Source organism: Mytilus trossulus, chromosome 10 (genome assembly GCF_036588685.1).
Source record: "Mytilus trossulus isolate FHL-02 chromosome 10, PNRI_Mtr1.1.1.hap1, whole genome shotgun sequence".
Taxonomy (NCBI): Eukaryota; Metazoa; Mollusca; class Bivalvia; order Mytilida; family Mytilidae; genus Mytilus; species Mytilus trossulus.
In genome coordinates, this window is record NC_086382.1 from 45,909,759 (window position 1) to 45,931,936 (window position 22,178).

The window sequence follows — 22,178 nt, forward strand, 5'->3', positions numbered from 1 at the left end:
TGTTCGAGCTTATGATTTTGTCATTTGGTAAAGGACTTTCTGGTTTGAATTTTCCTTTCGTTTGGTATTTTGGGTATTTTCACTGTTTTATTAATATTATTTGGATATTTATTTCCGTTGGTATAAAGAAAAACTGAAAAAAGCATGTGCAATGAAAAAAACAGTTACCTATAGGAATGCATGAAAACATTTGCAAAGCCGCGAAATCAAATATCAACGATTTTTTTTTAATCTCAATCCACATATCCTTTAAGAATTTTCCATTCCTGTTCAAAAAGTAGACAGAAGGATACTCAAACTCCGAAACAGTGGTGACGTTGCTTCGCTAAACTAAAGTCAACGTAGCGTAGTAAGAGGACGTAACCGCTGTTTCGGAGTTTGAAGGATACTAAAACCCATAAGGCAAAAACGAACTGCAAATACCATGGGAAAATCTTACCTAAAAGACAAGTAACAGTCTACAAAATACAGCGTACAAAACCAAAGGCTGAGCTACAAGAACACAACTAAAACTCGGACAATCTTGATGCACCGGAAGGGTAAACAGATCTCTAAATGCAGCATTCGTTCTGTTGTTCGTGTAACGATAAATATGGTAACAATTTAATTCTGTATGCATATTCTCCATACCAGTAAGCTATACACATTCTTTTTAATGAACAGTTTATCTCAAAGAACATGATAAAAATACTAAATAAGAAATTCATAACAAGTCTTTATTTACAACACAAATATACAAAATGCAAAAAAAGATATGTACAACAGTTAAAAAACAAAACAGACATTCAGTTTAGTATGTTCTGTAATTATATTCAATCTTTAGTGCCATTTTTTTTCATTCCAACTCTATGTCTCAAGATATACATAGATAGTGATGAAAATACCAAAAACATATATATGTACAGGGTTGTTTTAGCCATTATATTAGATGATTTAAAAAAAAATTTGTAAGGGTTCCGCGGAACCCAGTGTCTCGCCTACTTTTGCTGTAAATCGCAGGCTCAACAAAAATGAGGCAAAAAATCAATATAAATATTCCTCTTGATACTATCCTATGATTGTAAGAAGGTTCTGTCCAAGTTTGGTAAAAATCTAGGACAGTTAATGAATCTAATAAATGTGTTGAAAACTTTAACTGCAGACTGTATGTAATGTTAACTGGAAGAAAATCTAAGTCAATTTAAAAGTAAAATACAGAAAAAATGGAGTTAGCTTTATACAAAATTTACTAACTTGTGATCATAAATAAGCTTCTGTCCAAGTTTGGTAGAAACCCAGGATAGTTTTAGAAAGTTATTCAAATTTAAAAAACTTTTACCACAGAGTAAATGTAATGTTTCCCTGCAGAAAAACTAAGTTCATTTAAAGGTAAAATACGGAATAAATGGATTTATTATTTTATAAATTTTGCATCTGGATACTATCTTATGATCATAAACAAGCCTCTGTCCAAATTTGGTGCAAACCAAGGATAGTTTAAGAAAGTTATTAAAATTCTAAAAACTTTAACCACAGAGTGAATGTAATTGCCCACGCAGAAAAAACTAAGTCCATTTATGGAATTTAATTTTTACAAAATTACTTCTGGATACTATCTTATGATCATAAACAAGCTTCTGTCCAAGTTAGGTAGAAATCCAGTATAGTTTAAGAAAGTTATTAAAATTCTAAAAACTTTAACCACAGAGTGAATGTTATGTTTCCCCGCAGAAAAAACTAAGTCCATTTATAAGTAAAATACGAAAAAAATGGAATTTTATTTTTACAAAATTTACTTCTGGATACTATCTTATGATCATAAACAAGCTTCTGTCCAAGTTCGGTAGAAATCCAGTATTGTTTAAGAAAGTTATTAAAATTTCAAAAACTTTAACCACAGAGTGAATATTTGTTGACGCCGCCGACGACGCCGACGGAATGTAGGATCGCTTAGTCTCGCTTTTTCGACTAAAGTCGAAGGCTCGACAAAAATGAATAGTCAGCTCTGCAGCTCTCTTTTCAAACATTTATGCCATGATTTAAAATGTATTAGAATTAAAAAAATTGAGGTCCCGACAAATAAACCTATTAAAGTCTTTATATGGGATTACCAAAAGCAAACAGTTCACTCATGGTGCCCTCTGATAAAAGTAATGAAGCCAAGAGGATAAAACATATGAACTCGATTTATGGAAAGTCTGATTACAATTGAATCAAGTTTATATCAAAAGGACTATTCCAAATTTTTTCCCTGGATTTGTCTTTATCAGGAATACTAAACCCTAAACTTTTAAATACATGGCTGTATAAATACACTAACACTGGATCATATTTTGATTTTCACAGGTTTTTTTTTACAACTAAGCAATCTTAATTACACTTTATTCTGAATCATAAGAAGAACTTGAACCTGTAGACCTACTTCTTTGTTTATATGGTAACCTTTCTCTGTGTCCGTTTTGTGGCGATCTTGACCTCAGTCTTTGCCTATTCTCTCTTGATCTAGTGTTTTCTAGAAATTGAGAGTTGTACAAAGGCGAATCAGGCGTATTTGACCTGTAAGGTGAAGTAGGTGAACTGCAAGTAGGTGAGGGAAAACTGTAAATAGGTGAACGTACACTGTAAGTAGGTGAACGTTCACTGTACGTGGTTGGACTGTAAGTAGGTGAACTTACACTGTACGCTGGTGAATTTCCCATGTAGATAGGTGACCTACTTCTGGACTTACGATCAGGTGATTTAATTCTAGACCAACGATCAGGTGATTTGCTTCTAGACCTATGATCAGGTGATATGCTTCTTGACATACTTCTTGGCCTACGATCAGGTGATCTACTTCTTGACATACTTCTTGGCCGACGATCATGTGATCTGCTTCTAGACCTACGATCCGGTGATCTGCTTCTTGACCTGCTAATTTGTCTGCATTGTCTGCCTTTATACACAGCAGAAGAGAAACCATCTGACATTGCATTTGCTCTTAAAGCCTAAAACAACAGAAAAAAATGGCACATTTAGAATATAAAATTTAGCTTTAACTTCATATAGAAACAATGAAATAGCTAACACTGAACACATTTCTTCATAAACACTATAGATATTCAGATGACAGATTCTCTGAAATAATCCCTGGTATTTTAAATGTACTAATGCAAAACATCCACCTCAGCTCGCTCCACATCTCGTTTTATTCATGTTCATTATTCAGATCTTATGCAATAATATGTCCATAGTACACGAATGCATCACTCGCACTGCCGTTTTCTAGGTTCAGTAGACCATGAAATTGGGGAGAAAGATCATATCATTTGGAACTTGTGTACTAAGTTTCAAGTTGGACTTAACTTCATCAAAAACTTCCTCGACCAAAAACTTTAACCTTAAGCGGGACAGACGGACGGACGAGCGAACAAACGGACGCACAAACCAGAAAAACAAAATGCAAATTAATGGAGCATAAAAAGCTTGAATTTATGATCTTTAATGCAACATCTTGCAGGTGTTTATTCAGTGCTTCATACACTAATGACAGAAATGACGAGACTTGGTACCTGTCTTTAAAAAACAGTCGCTTCATGTGAACTAAACTTCAAACTATGTGACTACAAACTTCTCTAAACAAATCTTGTAATCTATCTAAAATAAAATCTTTAAACAGGTACAAAATGGATGGACAGAAGGACTTAAAGACAGGTAAACAATATGCTCTTAACCTATTTTAGGCGTGGCATCAAAATCTTACTCCTTACTAATAAGCACTTTTTTTTCATAATACTCAGTTACAAATAAACTTTACTACGGTAAAACTCGTATCACCAATGTAAGAAGAAGAAGTACAAAATTAAAGAACATGTTCTTCCAATGCACTGCTTAAAATAGCTGAATTGGTGCATTTGAAGGAACTAGTGAGGACACAGTTCATGTCAAATGCACAACCAGATGCTCCGCAGGGAGCAGCTTTATACGACTGCAGAGGTTGAACCCTGAACGGTTGGGGCAAGTATGGACACAACATTCAAGCTGGATTGAGCTTTAAATTTGGAATGTGATTAAATAGTTGACACAGCATAGGTTTCGGACACAGAACGAATGTGGTCTAATGAACTTAGAATACTTTTTTTGCCTTTGAGCAATTCACTATGCTGTTGAATATTAATCCTCTCAAAAAAATGTTTGAAGAAATTTTCTTTTTATTTATGAAATCTGAAATGAGAAATATTTAACCCCCCCTTTTTTTCACATCCCTTTTTCCAAAACTGATCTCAATTCAAATTTCTAATGGAGTTTGCAACAATAACTACTCATTTAAATACATCATAAAATATTAAAATGTAACAAAAGGTGCTTGTTATCACTGAATGGTAAAGATTGTTTTAATCTATCAGTTGGTAGTAAAAGTGAATATACATTGTATATTGTATAAAACAATGATTTAAGTTGATTCAACTACTATTCTGGACAAAGAAAGATAACTCCAATCAATTGAAAATTTCTTGCTATTGCACAATATTGTGCAATTAGATATTTCTTGCTATTGGGCAATTCTGTGCAATTGAAAATATTTGCTATTGCACAATACTGTGCAATTGAAGATTTCTTGCTATTGCACAATACTGTGCAATTGAAGATTTCTTGCTATTGCTGAATACTGTGCATTTGAAAATATTTGCTATTGCATAAAACCGTGCAATTGAAGATTTCTTGCTATTGCACAAAAATGTGCAATTGAAAATTTCTTGCTATTGCACAATACAGTGCAATTGCAGATTTTTTGCTATTGCTGAATACTGTGCAATTGAAAATGTCTTGCTATTGCACAATACTTAATATAATAATTTTGGATCCTGATTTGAACCAACTTGAAAACTGGGCCCATAATCAAAAATCTAAGTACATGTTTAGATTCAGTATATCAAAAAAGCCCAAGAATTCAATTTTCGTTAAAATCAAAGTTAGTTTAATTTTGGACCCTTTGGACTTTAATGTAGACCAATTTGAAAACGGGACTAAAATTAAGAATCTACATACACAGTTAGATTTGGCATATCAAAGAACCCCAATTATTCATTTTTTTATGAAATCAAACAAAGTTTAATTTTGGACCCCGATTTGGACCAACTTGAAAACTGGGCCAATAATCAAAAATCTAAGTACATTTTTAGATTCAGCATATCAAAGAACCCCTAGGATTCAAATTTTGTTAAAATCAAACTAAGTTTAATTTTGGACCCTTTGGACCTTAATGTAGACCAATTTGAAAACGGGACCACAAATTAAGAATCTTCATACACAGTTAGATTCGGCATATCAAAGAACCCCAATTATTAAATTTTAGACCCTTTGGGCCCCAAATTCCTAAACTGTCGGGACCAAAACTCCCAAAATCAATACCAACCTTCCTTTTATGGTCATAAACATTGTGTTTAAATTTCATAGATTTCTATTCACTTATACTAAAATTATAGTTGGAGATAAAGGAAACTACAGATACAGTTAAGTCGGCTTCATATCTTGACTTACATCTAGAAATTGACAATGAGGGTCGGTTGAAGACAAAACTTTACGACAAAAGAGATGATTTCAGCTTTCCAATTGTGAACTTTCCATTTCTAAGTAGAAACATTCCAGCAGCACCTGCATACGGGGTATATATCTCCCAATTGATACGATATTCCCGTGCTTGCATTTCCTGTCATGATTTTCTTGATAGAGGGTTACTGCTCACAAAGAAGCTTTTAAACCAAGAGTTCCAAATGGTGAAGTTGAAATCATCCCTTCGTAAATTTTACGGACGCCATCACGAGTTGGTTGACCGTTATGGAATAACCGTTTCACAAATGATATCGGATATGTTCCTTACGTCGTAACTACAATCCCCTTCCCTTTCATGAATTTGACCTACCGAATTAGACTATTTACCGGATTTGTAATCACATAAGCAACACGACGGGTGCCGTATGTGGAGCAGGATCTGCCTACCCTTCCGGAGTACCTGAGATCACCCCTGGTTTTTGGTGGGGTTCGTGTTTCTGTTTGTCTTTTTCTTTTTTAGACATGGCGTTGTCAGTTTGTTTTAGATTTACGAGTTTGACTGTCCCTTGGTATCTTTCGTCCCTCTTTTATAATGTCAAAACCAAGAAAAATGCTTATTTGGGCCCCTTTTTGGCCCCCAAGTTCCTAAACTGTTGGAATCTCAACTCCCCAAATCAATACCAACCTTCCTTTTGTGGTCATAAACCTTGTGTTTAAATTTCATAGATTTTTATTCATTTTTACTAAAGTTAGAGTGCGAAAACTAAAAGTATTTGGACGACGACGACGACGACGACAACGCTGACGACGACGCCAACGTGATAGCAATATACGACGAAAAATTAAAATTTTTGCGGTCGAATAAAAACAGAAGAATCAAACAATCCGATGTCTGAATGGTTGGATAAAATCAAGGGACTAATTGAGAGCGTTACTCAGGAAGAGAACATGTCATTGCAAAACAAATATAAACCCTGCTTTGTACTGGGTTATTGTTTCCATTAAACGCTTGCTAGAGCTTAAGTGTGTATGTTATATGCTATGCTGAATAAAAAACTAAGTTTTCTTTATCTATGTCCACTAGACTGTTTAACATGTTTGGTATACTTGATTGTCTTACAAGACAAGAAAATGAAACATAATAAGGACATCAAAAAGTCAAAACGATGTCTAAAGATGTTTACAAGTGAGTGCATAAAACAGAAAAAAGGATATTAAAATCCATAAGGTAAAAAAAAAAAAAAATGCAAATACCATGGGTAAAACCTGACCGAAAAGACAAGCACAGTCTACAAAATACAACGTAGAAAGACTGAGCAACAAGAACCCAACTAAAACTTTGGTAATCTTGATGATCCAGAAGGATAAACATATCTCTACATGCAGCATTCATTCTGTTGCTCGTGTAACGATAAATATGGTAATAATTTAATTGTGTATGTATATTCTCAATACCAGTAAGATATAAACATTCTTTTTAATGAACAGTTTATCTCAAAGTACATGATAACAATACTTAATAAGAAATAATTCATAACCAGTCTTTATTCACAACACAAATATACAAAATGCAAAAGAGATATGTACAACAGTTAAAAAAAACATTCAGTTTAGTATGTGCTGTATATCTATTCAATCTTTAGTGCAATTTTTTCCCCAGCTCTTTATCTCCTGGTTGTCATACAGATAGTGATAAAAAGACCAAAAACATATATATGTACAGGGTTGTTTTGGCCATTATATTAGATAATCTTTAAAAAATATGAATAGTCAGCTCTGCAGCTCTCTTTTTAAATATTCATGCAATGTTCTAAAATCAATTCGATGCTGTGTTTTCTCGCCATCTTTTTATTATACATTTAAACACAACCATGCATGTGTATAAATAAAAACAATCAAATTATCTATCAGATGTGTCATTTTGACCTAATAAAGCCTGTATATGGGATTACCATAAGCAAACAGTTCACTCATGGTGCCCACTGATAAAAGTTATGAAGCCAAGAGGATAAAACATCTGAACTCCGTTTATGGAAATTCTGATAACCATTGTAACAAGTTTATATCAAAGGACTATTTACAAATGTTTTCGACGGATTTGTCTTTACCGGGAATACTGAAACTTAAACTTTTAAAATACAAGGCTGTATAAATACACTTGAACATATTTTGATTTTCATAGATTATTTACTCAGCAATCTTAGTAACACTTTAATCTGAATCATTAGAAGTACTTCAACTTGCAGGCCTACTACTTTGTTTATATGGTGACCTTTCGCTGTGTCCGTTTGGTGGCGATCTTGATCTCAATCTTTGCCTATTCTCTTTTGATCTAGTGTTCATGTGTCTGGTGTTTTCTGGTGATCTGCTAAGGGATCTAGAATTTTGAGAGTTGTACAAAGGTAAATCAGGCGTATTTGCTCTGTAAAGAGGGTAATTAGCATGTGGAGGAGATGGGCTTGCACTGAACGCTGGTGAATTCCCAATGTAGATAGGTGACCTCATTCTGGACCTACGATCATGTGTACTTGCACTGTAGGCTGGCGAATTCCCAATGTAGACAGGTGACCTACTTCTGGACCTACGATCAGGTGATCTTCTTCTAGACCAACGATCAGGGGATCTGCTTCTAGAACTACTATCACGTGAACTGCTTCTAGACCTACTATCACGTGATCTGCTTCTTGACCTACTTCTTGGCCTACAATAAAGTGATCTACTGCTTGGCACAGGTTTTTGCCTACGATCAAGTGATCTACTTCTAGACCTACGATCAGGTGATCTGCTTCTTGACCTGCTTATTTGTCTGCATTGTCGGCCTTTATACACAGCTGAGGAAAAACCATCTGACATTGCATTTGCTCTTAAAGCCTAAAAAAATTGAAGAAAATGGCACATTTTACAATATGAAATTTAGCTTTAACCTCATATAGACCTAATGAAATAGCTAACACTGAACACATATATTTACAAAAACTATAGATATTCAGATGACATATTACTCTGAAATAATCCCTGGTATTCCAAATATACTAATGCAAAACATACACATCAGCTCGCTCCTCATCTCTTTTTATTCATGATCATTATTTAGAACTAAAATAAGAATGTGTCTATAGTACACGGACGCCCCACTCACACTACCGTTTTCTATGTTCATGGGGTCGTGAAATTGAGGAGAAAGATCATATCATTTGGAACTCAGTTTCAAGTTTGGACTTCAACTTCATCAAAAACTACCTTGACAAAAAAACTTTGACCTGAAGCGGGACAGACGGACGAACAAACAAACGGACTCACAGACAAGAAAAAACATAATGCCCATCATGGGGCATAAATAGCTTGTTCCTTATGATCTTTAATGCAAGATCTTGCAGGGGTTTATTCAGTGTTTCATACACAAACTAAAAGCAGAAATTACGAGACTTAAACCTGCCTTTAAAAAACAGTTCGTTTCAGAACGAACATGTGAATTAAATTTTAAACTATGTGACTACAAACGTCTCTAAACAAAAGTATTCATCTACCTCAAATAAAACTTTAAAAAGGTATAAAATGGATGGACAAAAGGACTCAAAGACAGTTAAACAATATGCTCTAAACCTATTTCTGGCGTGGCCTCAAAATCTTACTACTTCTTACTAATCTGCACTTTATATTTTCATAATACTCAGTTACAAATAAACTTTACAACGATAATCTGCTGCTGAAAGCCAAACTCAATCATCAATGTAAGTAGAAGTCCAAAAAATATAAATTAATGTTCTTCCAAGTCATTGTGTTTAAAAATGCTTAATTGATGCATTTAAGGGGGAATATTAAACAAAATACGAATATAAGGGTGCGTTTTGGCTGTTGTAGTCTTGTAAGAATAAAGTTTAAGTTCACTAAAACATATGAAACACACCATATGGTTGATAGATAAATGGATGGGTGGCTAGCTGTTTAGAATTCAGGGGCAAATTGAAACCATTACTAAGGAAAAGAATATGTTAATGTCATACACTATAATCCCTATTTTGTACTGGGTTAATTTTTTTCCCAGTCAGAGCTTAAGTGCTAATAGTTAATGCTATGATGATTAAAGTTAAGTTTTCTGTATCTATGTCTACTAAACTGATAATCAAGGTATGTATACATGATTGTCTTACACGATAAGAAAATGAAACACAGTAAGGACAACAATGTCAAAACGATGTCCAAAGATGTTTACAAGTGTGTGCATCAAATGTCAAGCTCTAAATCCTCTCTAGTCGAGTGGAATTATACTAGTTAATCATTTGACTAAGACTTCAGATATCAAAAAACAAATTTCCTACAAGACAACCAATAATGAGGTTCAAGAATTTTGCCAGATACATTTACATGTAGCAAAATGTAACTTGTGTTTTTGTCTCCAATTCTCTCGCTCCCTTCAAATTTATGGCTAATACATTTGTATTCTTAAAATAATAACAAAATACACTTTAAAACCCATTAAAAATTTAAAAGTTAATATAAAAGGTAATTTAACTGTCTTTAAACAGAAGGAAACTTAAGTTAATTTTACTTATCTCATTCAAAAATTTTATGATTGGTGAAATGTTGCGGAATATCTGTTTCACCAATGACAGCAGATATATTCCAATTGTCAAAACTACAAAACTGTCCTCTTTTCCATGAATGTGATCTACCCGTTAGACTTGTATCTCGAATTGTACTTATGTGAACAACACAAAAGGTGCCAAAAATGAAGCAGAATCTGCCTAGCTACCCTTCTGAAGCACCTGTGAACATTGTATTTTGGTGGGGTTTGTTTTGATCAGTCTTTAGTTTTTATGTTCTGTTTTCTTGACTGTTGTTTGTCATTTTTCCTTTTTCTTCTTTTTGTCTTGGCAATGTCAGTTTGGTTTTACGACTTATGAGATTGACTATTCCTTTGATATCTTAGTACACTTCTATTTTACGTTCTGTGAACTACATAAACAATCAATAATACTTTTTCTGTACAAAATAACTTTTATTTCTATAAAAATATTAGGAAAACATGACAATTATCGTTATTAACTCAAGAAAGAAAATCATTGTACTAAAATAATAAATACAGACAACATATAACTGTTATTATCAGACAAAAGAAACGCCACTCCTAAACATTTGGCCTCTATAAGGCATTTCTTTCAATAAGTTTAAAAAACTGCCTTACTTGCTATATCTTTCTTTAAACATAAGATTTTACAGAAGCAGCTATAACACCTAATGTAAACAAAATGCTCTGTTGGGCACAGTATGATGGAAATGCAGATTTCGAACAATGAACAGTTGGGACAAGTATGCAAACTACATTCAAACTAAACACAGCTCTGAATTTGGATTGAGACACATTATTGGCTTCTGACACAGAAAGAATGTGGTCAAAGAACTGAAAAATTTGAAATTGGCATTATTATGATCCATTATCTAAAATCTAGTTACACCATAAAATTCTGCATATCAAAGTACATCTAGAATTAAATTAATTCACTTAATGATTAAGAATATTTGCAAGGTTTTTTTAAGGTGTTTGCTTCAAAAAAAATATCTGCATGTAGTTTTTTCTACAAATTAATTCATACAGAATAACAAACAAGCCTCCCACAAAGTTTTCAAAAATTGGCAAACTTTCAAAGTATATTAATATGCTGCTATAATTATTTTAACTATGCATATACTTTCAATTTCTATCAACTGTGATTAAATATTCCTCATAGCATAGGTTTCTGACACATAATGAATGTGGTAAAAGTTTGCAATTGGCCATATACCTTTTATGTTCCAATATCCAAAATCTTAATATATGGTTGGATTTGGCATATTAAAGAACCCCAAGAATTGATGATATAAATACCAACCTTCCTTTTTTGTTATATCAATGTACACACATAATTGTTCAGAAACAAGAAAATGCCTTTTTTGCCCCTTCATGGCCCCTAATTCCTAAATATCATGTGATATAATTTCATGGAATCCATAAACTCATACAAGTTATTGCCTAGTAGTAATACCCAAATGTCTTTGGATGAATTTATTCCTTATTCAACATCATTCAATTTTTATATGTATGTTTCAATAGGAAAACATTGTTTTTACAGTAAATGTGGAATTAAAGACCAGTATTCCATTATTCTTTGGCAGAAAATCCAAGAAACTTGGCTGATTTATTGCACTATCAAATTTGTTTTAAAAAATAGTACTGTAGATTCAATTATTTTCGTGGGTACCAATTATCGTGGATAGAGGGAAAACTTGCATATTCGTGGGTATTTAAATTCGTGGTTTTGACAAAGTTCACATGCATTTCTTTAGAAAATTTGCGTTTCGTTGAACATTTAAATTCGTTGTTTCCCTGTACCCACGAAACCCACGAAAATTGGTATCCAACGAATATTAATGAATCCACAGTAAATGTGTGCATCATACTTCAAAAAAAATTATATCTTTGGACATTTAACTTAAAGCAGAAAGAACAGTAACAGTTTTTTTAGGAAATTTTTTACAACTTTAAATATACAAGAAAACAAAGTTTGTCTGTATTTGAAACTAGAGGCTCTAAAGAGCCTGTGTCGCTCACCTTGGTCCATGTGAATATTACACAAAGGAAGCAGATGGATTTATGACAAAATTGTGTTTTGGTGATGGTGATATGTTTGTACATCTTACTTTACTGAACAATCTTGCTGCTTACAATTATCTCTATCTATAATGAACTTGGCCCAGTAGTTTCTGTGGAAAATGTAACCGGTAGTAAAAATTTACGAATTTTATAAAAATTGACTATAAAGGACAATAACTCCTTAGGGGGTCAATTGACCATTTTGGTCATGTAGACTTATTTGTAAATCTTACTTTGCTGAACATTTTTGCTGTTTACAGTTTAACTCTATCTATAATAATATTCAAGATAATAACCAAAAACAGCAAAATTTTCTTAAAATTACCAATTCAGGGACAGCAACCCAACAACAGGTTTTCTGATTCATCTGAAAATTTCAGGGCAGATAGAACATGACCTGATGAACAATTTAACCACCTGTCAGATTTGCTCTAAATGCTTTGGTTTTTGAGTAATAAGCCAAAAACTACGTTTTACCCCTATGTTCTATTTTTAGCCATGGCTGCCATCTTGGTTGGTTTGGCGGGTTAGGCCACACATTTTATAAACTGAATACCCCAAAGATGATTGTGGCCAAGTTTGGATTAATCTGGCCCAGCAGTTTCAGAGGAGAAGATTTTTGTAAATGATATATAAAATTTACGAAAAAAGGTAAAAAATTGACTTTAAAGGGCAATAGCTTCTACAGGGGTCAACTGACCATTTTGGTCCTGTTGACTTATTTGTAAATCTTACTTTGCTGAACATTATTGCTGTTCACAGTTTATCTCTATCTATAATAATATTCAAGATAATAACCAAAAACAGCAAAATTTCCCTAAAATTACAGATTCAGGGGCAGCAACCCAACAACGGACTGTACGACTCATCTGAAAATTTTAAAGCAGGTAGATCTTGACCTGATAAACAATTTCACCCCATGTCAGATTTGCTCTAAATGCTTTGGTTTTTGAGTTATAAGCCAAAAACTGCATTTTACCCCTATGTTCTATTTTTAGCCATGGCGGCCATCTTGTTTGGTTTGGCAGGTCACGCCACACATTTTTAAAACTAGATACTCCAATGATGATTGTGGCCAAGTTTGGTTTCATTTGGCCCATTAGTTTCAGAGGAGAAGATTTTTGTAAAAGTTAACGAAGACGGACGACGACGACGGACGCCGGATGACGGACGCCGGACGCCAAGTGATGGGAAAAGCTCACTTGGCCCTTTGGGCCAGGTGGGCTAATAAAAAAATAAAATTCTGATATCAATTACAGGTACATTGTTAAACAGAACTGTCAGAATCACTTGAATCTGTTAATGGGGTCCTGCTTCTTTGTCTGTAACTTGGTGACTGGTTTCTTTGACTGTAATGTGGTGATCTGTTTCTGTAACTTGGTGACTGAATCATTTGTCTATACCTCGGTGATCTGTTCCTATTTCTGTAACTGAAAGATCTATTAACAGGAGACCTGCTTCTCCTATTGGTGAAAGATCTTGATCTAGATCTCCTGGATCGGTCAGCTGGTGATAAACTCCTTCTGTATCTGCTACTTGAAAATCTGCCCCATTGAGGTCTAATACCTGTGAAATTATTTGTGTTGTTGGACCTACTATTCCATGGAGAGAACACAGGCGAATTTCTCCTTCTCCAATAACATGGAGACCTACTTCTTGACCGATGATCTGGTGATATGCTCCTCCTTGAATTGTAAGTTGGTGACCTGCTTTTAGATCTGCAAGACCTCCTTCTTGACCAACAATCTGGTGATGTGCTCCTTCTTGAATTGCAAGTTGGTGACCTGCTTTTAGATCTGCAGTTTGATGATCTGTCTCTTCTCTTCCAAACTGGTGACCTGCTTCTACTAGAACCATCAGATGAGCTACTGCTGTCTGATGACCTTGTTCTTCTGTTCCAAACTGGTGACCTACTTCTACTAGAATCATCAGATGAGCTAATATCATCTTGTGACATGTTCCTTCTCATGTTGTTAATTGGTGACCTACTTCTTGACCTTGACCTACTGATAGATCTACATTGTCTTCCCTTATAAATAGCAGTAGAAAATGAGTCTGACATGGCTGAGACTCTCAATGCCTGAAAATAAAACAAACTGCAGTGAAATGTCAAGCCTTTACAAATTATTTTTCTATATTTACAAATAAATTAATAACTTAAAATCATACTTTTCACTAATGGAAATGTTGGGGGAGATTTGATAAATTGAATAAGTCTAAAATCAGAAATTACTGTAAAAACTTGTTAATGTCATGGTCAATTGACAATTCAAATTACTTAGTAATATATCAAAAAGTGCTTTTTACAAAGACCTGCCATAAGAAGCATTAATAGGATTACAAAATTTAAGCAATATCCCATTGAACTTTTCTTTTAAACAAAACTGGGAAGTGCATTGTGAATAGCTTTGATATAAAGGTTGCTGACATTATATTTTGTTTTTTATTCCCTTTAGTAAAAGTCTTGCTGTAGTTACATCCATATCAGGCACTGATTTTTAATTTCATAGGGTTGTTAAAAACTTAACCCTGCTTACTTTTAAGTATGGAGTACAGATTATTTTCCATGACAGTATCTATTTATTTATCATTCTTTTGAAATAAATCTTTCAAATATAAAATCGAGCTCAAAGACCATATTGAAAATATTTCTTAATGATATTTCACTGGATATGTTCATTAGCATACATTATGTGGAAGCATAATTAGAGGCTTGGGTATGCCTGTATTGCTCACCTGAGAATGTGAATCAGCTAAATAGCCAGTTTAAGTTCTTTTTCTTTCTTCCTAATCTCTACTTCTTTGGAAGATCTTCAAAATTCTGTACCAGTCTGAAACCTTGTCACATCTGGGACCATACTGGACCTTTATATATTCATATCTTGACCTTAATAACTCTCGTTAAGTATAAATGTAACTTCTAAGGACAAATAATGTATAAGTCAAATACTGTTAAAAAGAAGAGTAAGTAGACAATAGTTACCTTTTTTCTGGTCCTTCTTTCTCTACTTCTGGACCTTCCTCTACTCTTCCCCATGTCTTCATCATCTGATCCTTCTGATTCACTCAAACATCTCCCTCTTGTAGCTTTTTCTGTCTAAAATCAAATAAATTGGATTAGTTAGAATAGAAAGATCAAATATAAATACCTTCTTTTTTTTCAGTATCTTAAAATGGTTTTACATAGAACATTTTCCAGTTTTTCTGAATAAACTGATGGAAATTATTTTCTGTATTTCTTCATAAAGAAATAGCATTAACTGAAAATGTTTTTTATGTTTTTCATGTCAACTTACAGTACAAGATGCGTAAAATAAATTAAGGAACAGGAATAAAGAGTTTAACTGCCATTGCCACATAATCATGATAATTTTTCGAAATATTATTGAGATATACTGTGAAAGTAATTTTATTCGTGGGGTACCAATTTTCGTGGTTTTCATGGATGACTTTATCCAGGAACTATGAGTGAAATTCATAGGTTCACTATTAAGTTCCAATAGGTGTACCAAGTTGAATATTTTTATCAGATTTTTATGTTCTGAACCATCAAAGTGTAATACAATTTTATAGTAAATTTAAGGACTTCAAGGAACTTTTCAATAAAATTGAGAATGGAAATGGGGAATGTGTCAAAGAGACAACAACCCGACCAATTAGCAGACAACAGCCAGAGGCCACCAATGGGTCTTCAATGCAGCGAAAAACTCCCACATCCAGAGGCATCCTTCAGCTATCCTTAAACAAATATATATTCTAGTTCAGTGATAACTAGATACCATTGAGATGGGAGCCATCTCTGTGGGCCCCGCTGTCAATAATGTGGGGTAAATAAGTTGTATGGATAATCTGATATGAAGCATTATTTGAAGTTATTACATAGTCTCAGGTATAAAGTATGAAAAAATAACAGCTGTCCTCTCAAAATATAGTGTGGATCAAATTTGTTAGCGATGGACAGACCAACAGACAGACAGACCTTTGACCTAGGAATTGTACATACATCATGACACACCCTCTGGTGTTGGTTAAAATGGATGTCAAGAATAATATTTGAAATCATAACGGTTCTCAAGATATAGAGCGGACACGATCTTCACCACAGGACACAGGGTTGTCAACTGAAACCAAAGTTTTTTCGACCTTGACCTTTGACCTAGGAAGTTGTACATACATCATGACACGCCCTCTGGTGGTGGTTAAAATGGATGTCAAGTATAAACATTGAAATCATAACGGTAATCTAGATATGGAGCGGACACGATCTTCACCACAGGACATGTAACAGGGTTGTCAACTGAAACCAAAGTTTTTGACCTTGACCTTTGACCTAGGAAGTTGTACATACATCATGACACACCTCTGGTGTTGGTTAAAATGGATGTCAAGTATAAACTTTGAAATCATAACGGTTCTCAAGATATAGAGCGGACACGATCTTCACCACAGGACACAGGGTTGTCAACTGAAACCAAAGTTTTTTTACCTTGACCTTTGACCTAGGAAGTTGTACATACATCATGACATGCCCTCTGGTGGTGGTTAATAAACATGTTAAGTTTAAAGTATGAAATCATAATGGTTCTCAAGATATGGAGCGGACACAAAGTTTAAGTGTTACGGACAGACGGACAGACTGATCACTATAGGGCGACCCACCTAAAGGCGGAGCCCTAATGAACATCCCATATAAAAAAATATATGCATTCAGATTTCTTCATTTCATTACCTTTTGAGCTGCCTTCACTCTGTGTTCTAGTTTAGAGACATTTTTGAAAATGCTTCTATACTTTTTTCTTGCTTCCCTTTTCTGGCATTTTTGCTTAGAAATTCTGAAATAAACAAATGATATTAATAAAATACAACAGCTACATTTCATAAGTTTTTTTTTTGTTATTGTCCAAAAACTGTAGAATCCCCTTTTATAATGAATAAAATCCCACATTGTGGAAAATATATTCTAAAATTCATAAAAATCTAAAATGAGCTTACATTAATAGATAAATAATTCACCTAAGTTTCATGGAAGGACTGACAGAGGTATACCATAATATGTCATGTAAATCAGTGTATAATCATACCACTTCATCTATCAAACATCTTATTACGGTATAAATTTGTTGCACATAGCATTATGATACCATGGTTTCATATAAATAAAAAGTAAAATCACATAAATACTGAACTCTGAGGAAATTCGAAACGGAAAGTTCCTATTCAAATGGCAAAATCAAAAGCTCAAATGCATTAAACGAATGGATAACAACTGTCATATTCCTGACTTGGTACAGGTAATTTCGTATGTAGAAAATTATGGATTGAATCTGGTTTTATACCTAGCTAAACCACTCACTTGTATGACAATTGCATCAAATTCCATTATATTGACAACAATGACTGAACCAAACAAAACAAACAGACAAAACAGGTAAAAATGTCAATAATACAGCAGTCAACATTGTGCTATAATCCTAATCACTATAAATAAATACAAACCTGCAATAAAGAAGCACAAAATGGCATACACTTTCTGTGTTTAGTGGACCTTGAAATTGGGGTAAAAACTCTTATTTGGCATTCAAATTAGAAAGATCAAGTCACAGGGAACATGTATACTGAGTTTTAAGTTGATTTGACTTCAACTTCATCAAAAACTACCTTGAGCAAAAACTTTAACCTGAAATTTGCACTATCATTTTCTATAGACAGACGGAAGGACGAAAGAACGAACGAATGGACGAACAGACTAGAAAACATAATGCCCCTCTACTATCGTAGGAGGGGCATACAAATGAAAGACAAGCAACAAAGAAGTTATTGAAGTAACACCAAAAAGTGAATCCGAGTACAACACTACATTTTAACCTATATTTACATCTTTTTATAAGCTGTATATAAAAAGAAGATGTGGTATAATTGCCAATGAGACAACTATCCACAAAAGACCAAAATGACACAGATAGTAACAACTATAGGTCACTGTACAGCCTTCAACAATGAGCAAAGCCCATACCGCATAGTCAGCTATAAAAGGCCTAGATAAGACAATGTATGCATACCCAATTCAGATTTGTTATAAATAACAGAATTTTATAATTTTTTTGTGGTGAATTAATTAACAAGACTCTCTCAATATGCTTATTACAGAAATTTAAAGACTTTATTTTTTTCATCTTGGTTCTTTGTCAATACACCTAAGAAATGTCTTCCTCTGGAAACAAGACCAATTACTGAAATGAAACTTACTTTTTATGTCTCCATACTAGTCTTTGATTCATCAAAGCTTTTACTCTTGACTCAGTATAACAACCATCTAACACTAAGGAACCTATCTGTTTCTGTACATTAGCTCCAATCACTTCCACATTGGTTCCTGAAATAACAAGAAGGAAGTTAAAAATACCTAGAAATAATACATGAGGCCTGACTTGCCAAGAAGTCAAGCAAAACAAGCAAAATAGAACCATTTGTGGACTATCTACTACCATATAGTGGGTTATTTCAGCGGGTGTGAAATTTCATGATTGTCATTGAATAAGGAATACGAAATATTTTGGCTGTAATTATATTGGTGATTTCAAAACTTTTACCAATACTATTGCATGTGCCCTTTCAAATTGGTGGAATTTATTTTGCTGATTTTGTTCTTTCCGTGAAAATAAGCAAAAATTTACACCCCTAACCATCTATACAGTGTCTGTCAAGACTGTTGTTTGACCTACAGATGTTTTAAATGTTCATAACCAGTAAACAAGTAAGTAGTGAGCCCAAATTGATGACTTTTATTTCCTTGATTAATCAACTCTATCAGCAAATTAAATTTCAAATTTTACTTCCATATCAATGTTATCAATTAAATTGAACCAAATCATCATAAAATTGTGTAATCTTTTTTTAAAAGTGAAACCATTCTATTCTGCAGAAATCAGATTTGATTGTAATGATTGGACAGAGTTAAAGGTCAAACTGAATTTACATACTTTCTTCAGCTTCTTTCCTGTTCCTTGTTGCAGGTTTTATCTGTGTAAAAACCCTTAAAGCTGTTGCTCCATTTGTGTCCGTGTATTTAAGCTGAAGCTGGAAAGGTAAATCGTCAGGCACCTCAACTTTGACCTTTGACCTTCCACTTTCTGAGGAAGTACTTGCTTCATTAGGTGATTGATCATCCACTGTTTTCTCTGAAATAATTATATATTTAAATTAATATTTAATAATTGATAAAGAATGCATCTTTTAACATTTATTCCAACTATGGAACTTTAACTAACTCTTTATATTATTTTCACCAACAGACATTATGTTATGTAATATTCTAATATTGTAACAGAATATTCAGTTATTGACATAGATTGTGCACAAAGGGTACATGAAACCTCAGACGACAAGAACAAATTCAGGTGATATAATTATGATACTAAATACAACAAAGAATGAAAATTTCAAATCAAAAATATTTATCTAATATGAACCATTGTAAAACTGTTTAAGTCTTGTTAAAAAAAAAAAAAAAATATTAACAAGTTGAAAAGCTGTTGCTAATGAGATTTAAATTATTACGAGATGTGTTTGTACCTTCTTGCTTCTTATCAGTTTCCATGGAAATAGTTTTCTCTTTTTCTACTATTACCATGGAAACCATTTTCTCTTTATTTACAGTTTCCATAACAGTGACTTCCTCATCTCTCTGTTCGTTGATCCTTATTCCATATTCAAATGTAAATTCAGTGTCAGCCGTTACATTACCAATCTGCTTCACAACTTTGCTTTCTTTTTTACGTTCATCATCTACAAACCTACCAAGAAGAAAGCAATCTATTGTTATGAATTGTATATGTAAGTATTTGAGATTTTAAATGCATTACATTTTCTAGTATTGAGTATAGAACTTGAGTAACTAAAAGATAAATGTGAACATTTCACAAATTTACAAAAGTCAACAGTAACAATATTAGATAAAAGGATAAATAAATAAAATCAATCAACAGGAATTGAACTTACATATCTTCTGCAGCTTTTTTATTTTCAAAATTTGATACAATCACTAGAATATTTTCGATAGCATAAAAAGATGAAGTTTGTTATCTGTTTTAATATGTCCTGAACAATGGAAATACAACTCAATTAACTGAGATAATTTTCATTTTTATGTATGACAGTGAAATTACCCATAGTAATTTAGATTGAAAAATAGTAAAATTTTGACACCAACACTCTGGTATAAAGCTCTAAAATGGCACTTCTTAATTCTATCAAAATTAACAATACTAAATAAGGACATACATATTTTATACATATTTATTCTGTCTTTTAATTTAGTAAGTTTTATCTTATTCTCTTTGATAAATGTATTGTTTCTATGTTTTGGTAGGATATCTATCAGACAAAACATTTGATTACTGTGGGGGGATAGGACCTTTCTCGGGACTCCGGGATCGGATGTTTTTAAGGTCGGGATTTCGGGATTGACCCTTTCAGGATCTGGGAAATTTTTGTTCAGATTTGGGGATGTCGGAATTAACTATTTTTAAATTCAGGATTTTGGGATTTTGTATTTTTAACCCCGGGATTTCGGGATCAGGACCTCTCCTAATCCCCCTCATTACTTTACATCAACCTTTTTAGCTCTGGTAATTATAATGAAATTATATATAGTTAAAGTACACCTGCATGACAGCTGTAAAAGAAAAGACCAAAATTTGCAAAGATACCAAATTCTTTTAATAAAGTTTTACTTACAATTTTTGGTGAAGCAGAAAAGTTGCTACAACATTGGTTGCTATGATGTTCCCAGCCAAAATACTTGAAAATTCATCGGTCAACTTCTGATGGTCAACAATATTCACCTGGAATTTCAGAATATTCATTAGAATATTTATCATACAAGCATAAATAATACATTAATGATTTATATTCAACATAAGCACCATTCGAATTACTGAAAATTCATTTATTTTTGTGGGTACCAATTTTTAGGGATTGAAGAAAAATTGCATTTTCATGAAAATTTGATTTCTTGGTTTTGCCAAAGTCTGAATTTATTTCTAAATAAAGTTTCTAATTCCATGGACATTGAAAATCCTGGTTCCTTTGTTACCACAAAAATGTGTATCCAACTAATAATATTGAATCAACAGTACACATTGTTTTACATATTTAAACACTGGAATTTACATGAACACAAAATTATTGTTTACATACATATATATTCTGCTGTTTAAATATTTTCTGCATAAAAAATCTGCACACAAAATTAATAATACCACTCTTGACAGAATTTATATGTTGCAGTCTTCCTATAAAGTAAGTCTTAGTTCTATTAAAAATTAAATTAAAACATTTATGACTAAAATAATATTATTTTTTTAACGAAAGCTTCTAAAATAAGACTACAAAAATTTCTTTAACCTTATTATTGAACATACCTGGCCTTCTGTTTTATCTGCAAGTTTTCCTAAGTAAACCAGTTTACAATCTGTTCCTCTAAAACTGATGACAGAAATACTAGTCCTAAAATACATTTAAAACCTTTTGTTATTTCAAGTTCAAAATGTGAGGCTAAAAATTCAAACCAGTTGAATAGAGATTTAAAACTAGAGGCTCTAAAGAGCCTGTGTCGCTCACCTTGGTCTATGTGAATATTAAACAAAGGAAGCAGATGGATTCATGACAAAATTACTGAACATGTTTGCTGCTTACAATTATCACTATCTATAATGAACTTGGCCCAGTAGTTTCTGTGGAAAATGTAACCTGTAGTAAAAATTAACAAATTTTATGAAAATTGTTAAAAATTGACTATAAAGGACAATAACTCCTTATGGGGTCAATTGACCATTTTGGTCATTTGAATTGTTTGTAAATCTTACTTTGCTGAACATTTTTGCTGATTACAATTTAACTCTATCTATAATAATATTCAAGCTAATAACCAAAAACAGCAAAATTTTCTTAAAATTACCAATTCAGGGACAGCAAACCAACAACGGGTTCTCTGATTCATCTGAAAATTTCAGGGCAGATAGGACATGACCTGATG

General features: G+C 33.1%; 2 protein-coding genes across 4 annotated transcripts in view; both read right to left on the reverse strand.

Annotated features, from left to right (window-relative positions):
* Window positions 1–1,947: 1,947 nt before the first annotated feature.
* LOC134687468 (protein SON-like) overlaps window positions 1,948–22,178 on the reverse strand; it is a 36,328-nt gene continuing 16,097 nt past the window's right edge. The window contains exons 10-17 of one of the 3 annotated variants that reach the window (XM_063547794.1): window positions 21,565–21,649; window positions 20,879–20,985; window positions 19,715–19,935; window positions 19,123–19,320; window positions 18,389–18,515; window positions 16,872–16,974; window positions 15,126–15,239; window positions 1,948–2,966 (exon numbers count right to left, since the gene is read on the reverse strand). In XM_063547794.1, the coding sequence (XP_063403864.1) occupies window positions 2,361–2,966; window positions 15,126–15,239; window positions 16,872–16,974; window positions 18,389–18,515; window positions 19,123–19,320; window positions 19,715–19,935; window positions 20,879–20,985; window positions 21,565–21,649 (1,561 nt within the window). In that variant the 3' untranslated portion in view covers window positions 1,948–2,360. Of the gene's footprint in view, window positions 2,967–7,032; window positions 8,383–15,125; window positions 15,240–16,871; window positions 16,975–18,388; window positions 18,516–19,122; window positions 19,321–19,714; window positions 19,936–20,878; window positions 20,986–21,564; window positions 21,650–22,178 lie in introns of those variants that run through there. The other 2 variants (XM_063547795.1, XM_063547793.1) reach the window with 2 other exon arrangements.
* Window positions 12,976–15,105, reverse strand: LOC134687470 (uncharacterized). Its single transcript, XM_063547796.1, has 2 exons — window positions 14,879–15,105; window positions 12,976–14,222 (listed from the first exon to the last, which is right to left on the reverse strand). Exon 2 carries the CDS (start codon window positions 14,087–14,089, stop codon window positions 13,532–13,534), a length of 558 nt encoding a protein of 185 aa, XP_063403866.1. The 5' UTR covers window positions 14,090–14,222; window positions 14,879–15,105; the 3' UTR covers window positions 12,976–13,531.

Excerpts from the sequence above, each read along its gene's own strand:
- LOC134687470 (XM_063547796.1), bottom strand. The coding sequence starts at position 14,089 with ATGATATTAGCTCATCTGATGATTCTAGTAGAAGTAGGTCACCAGTTT.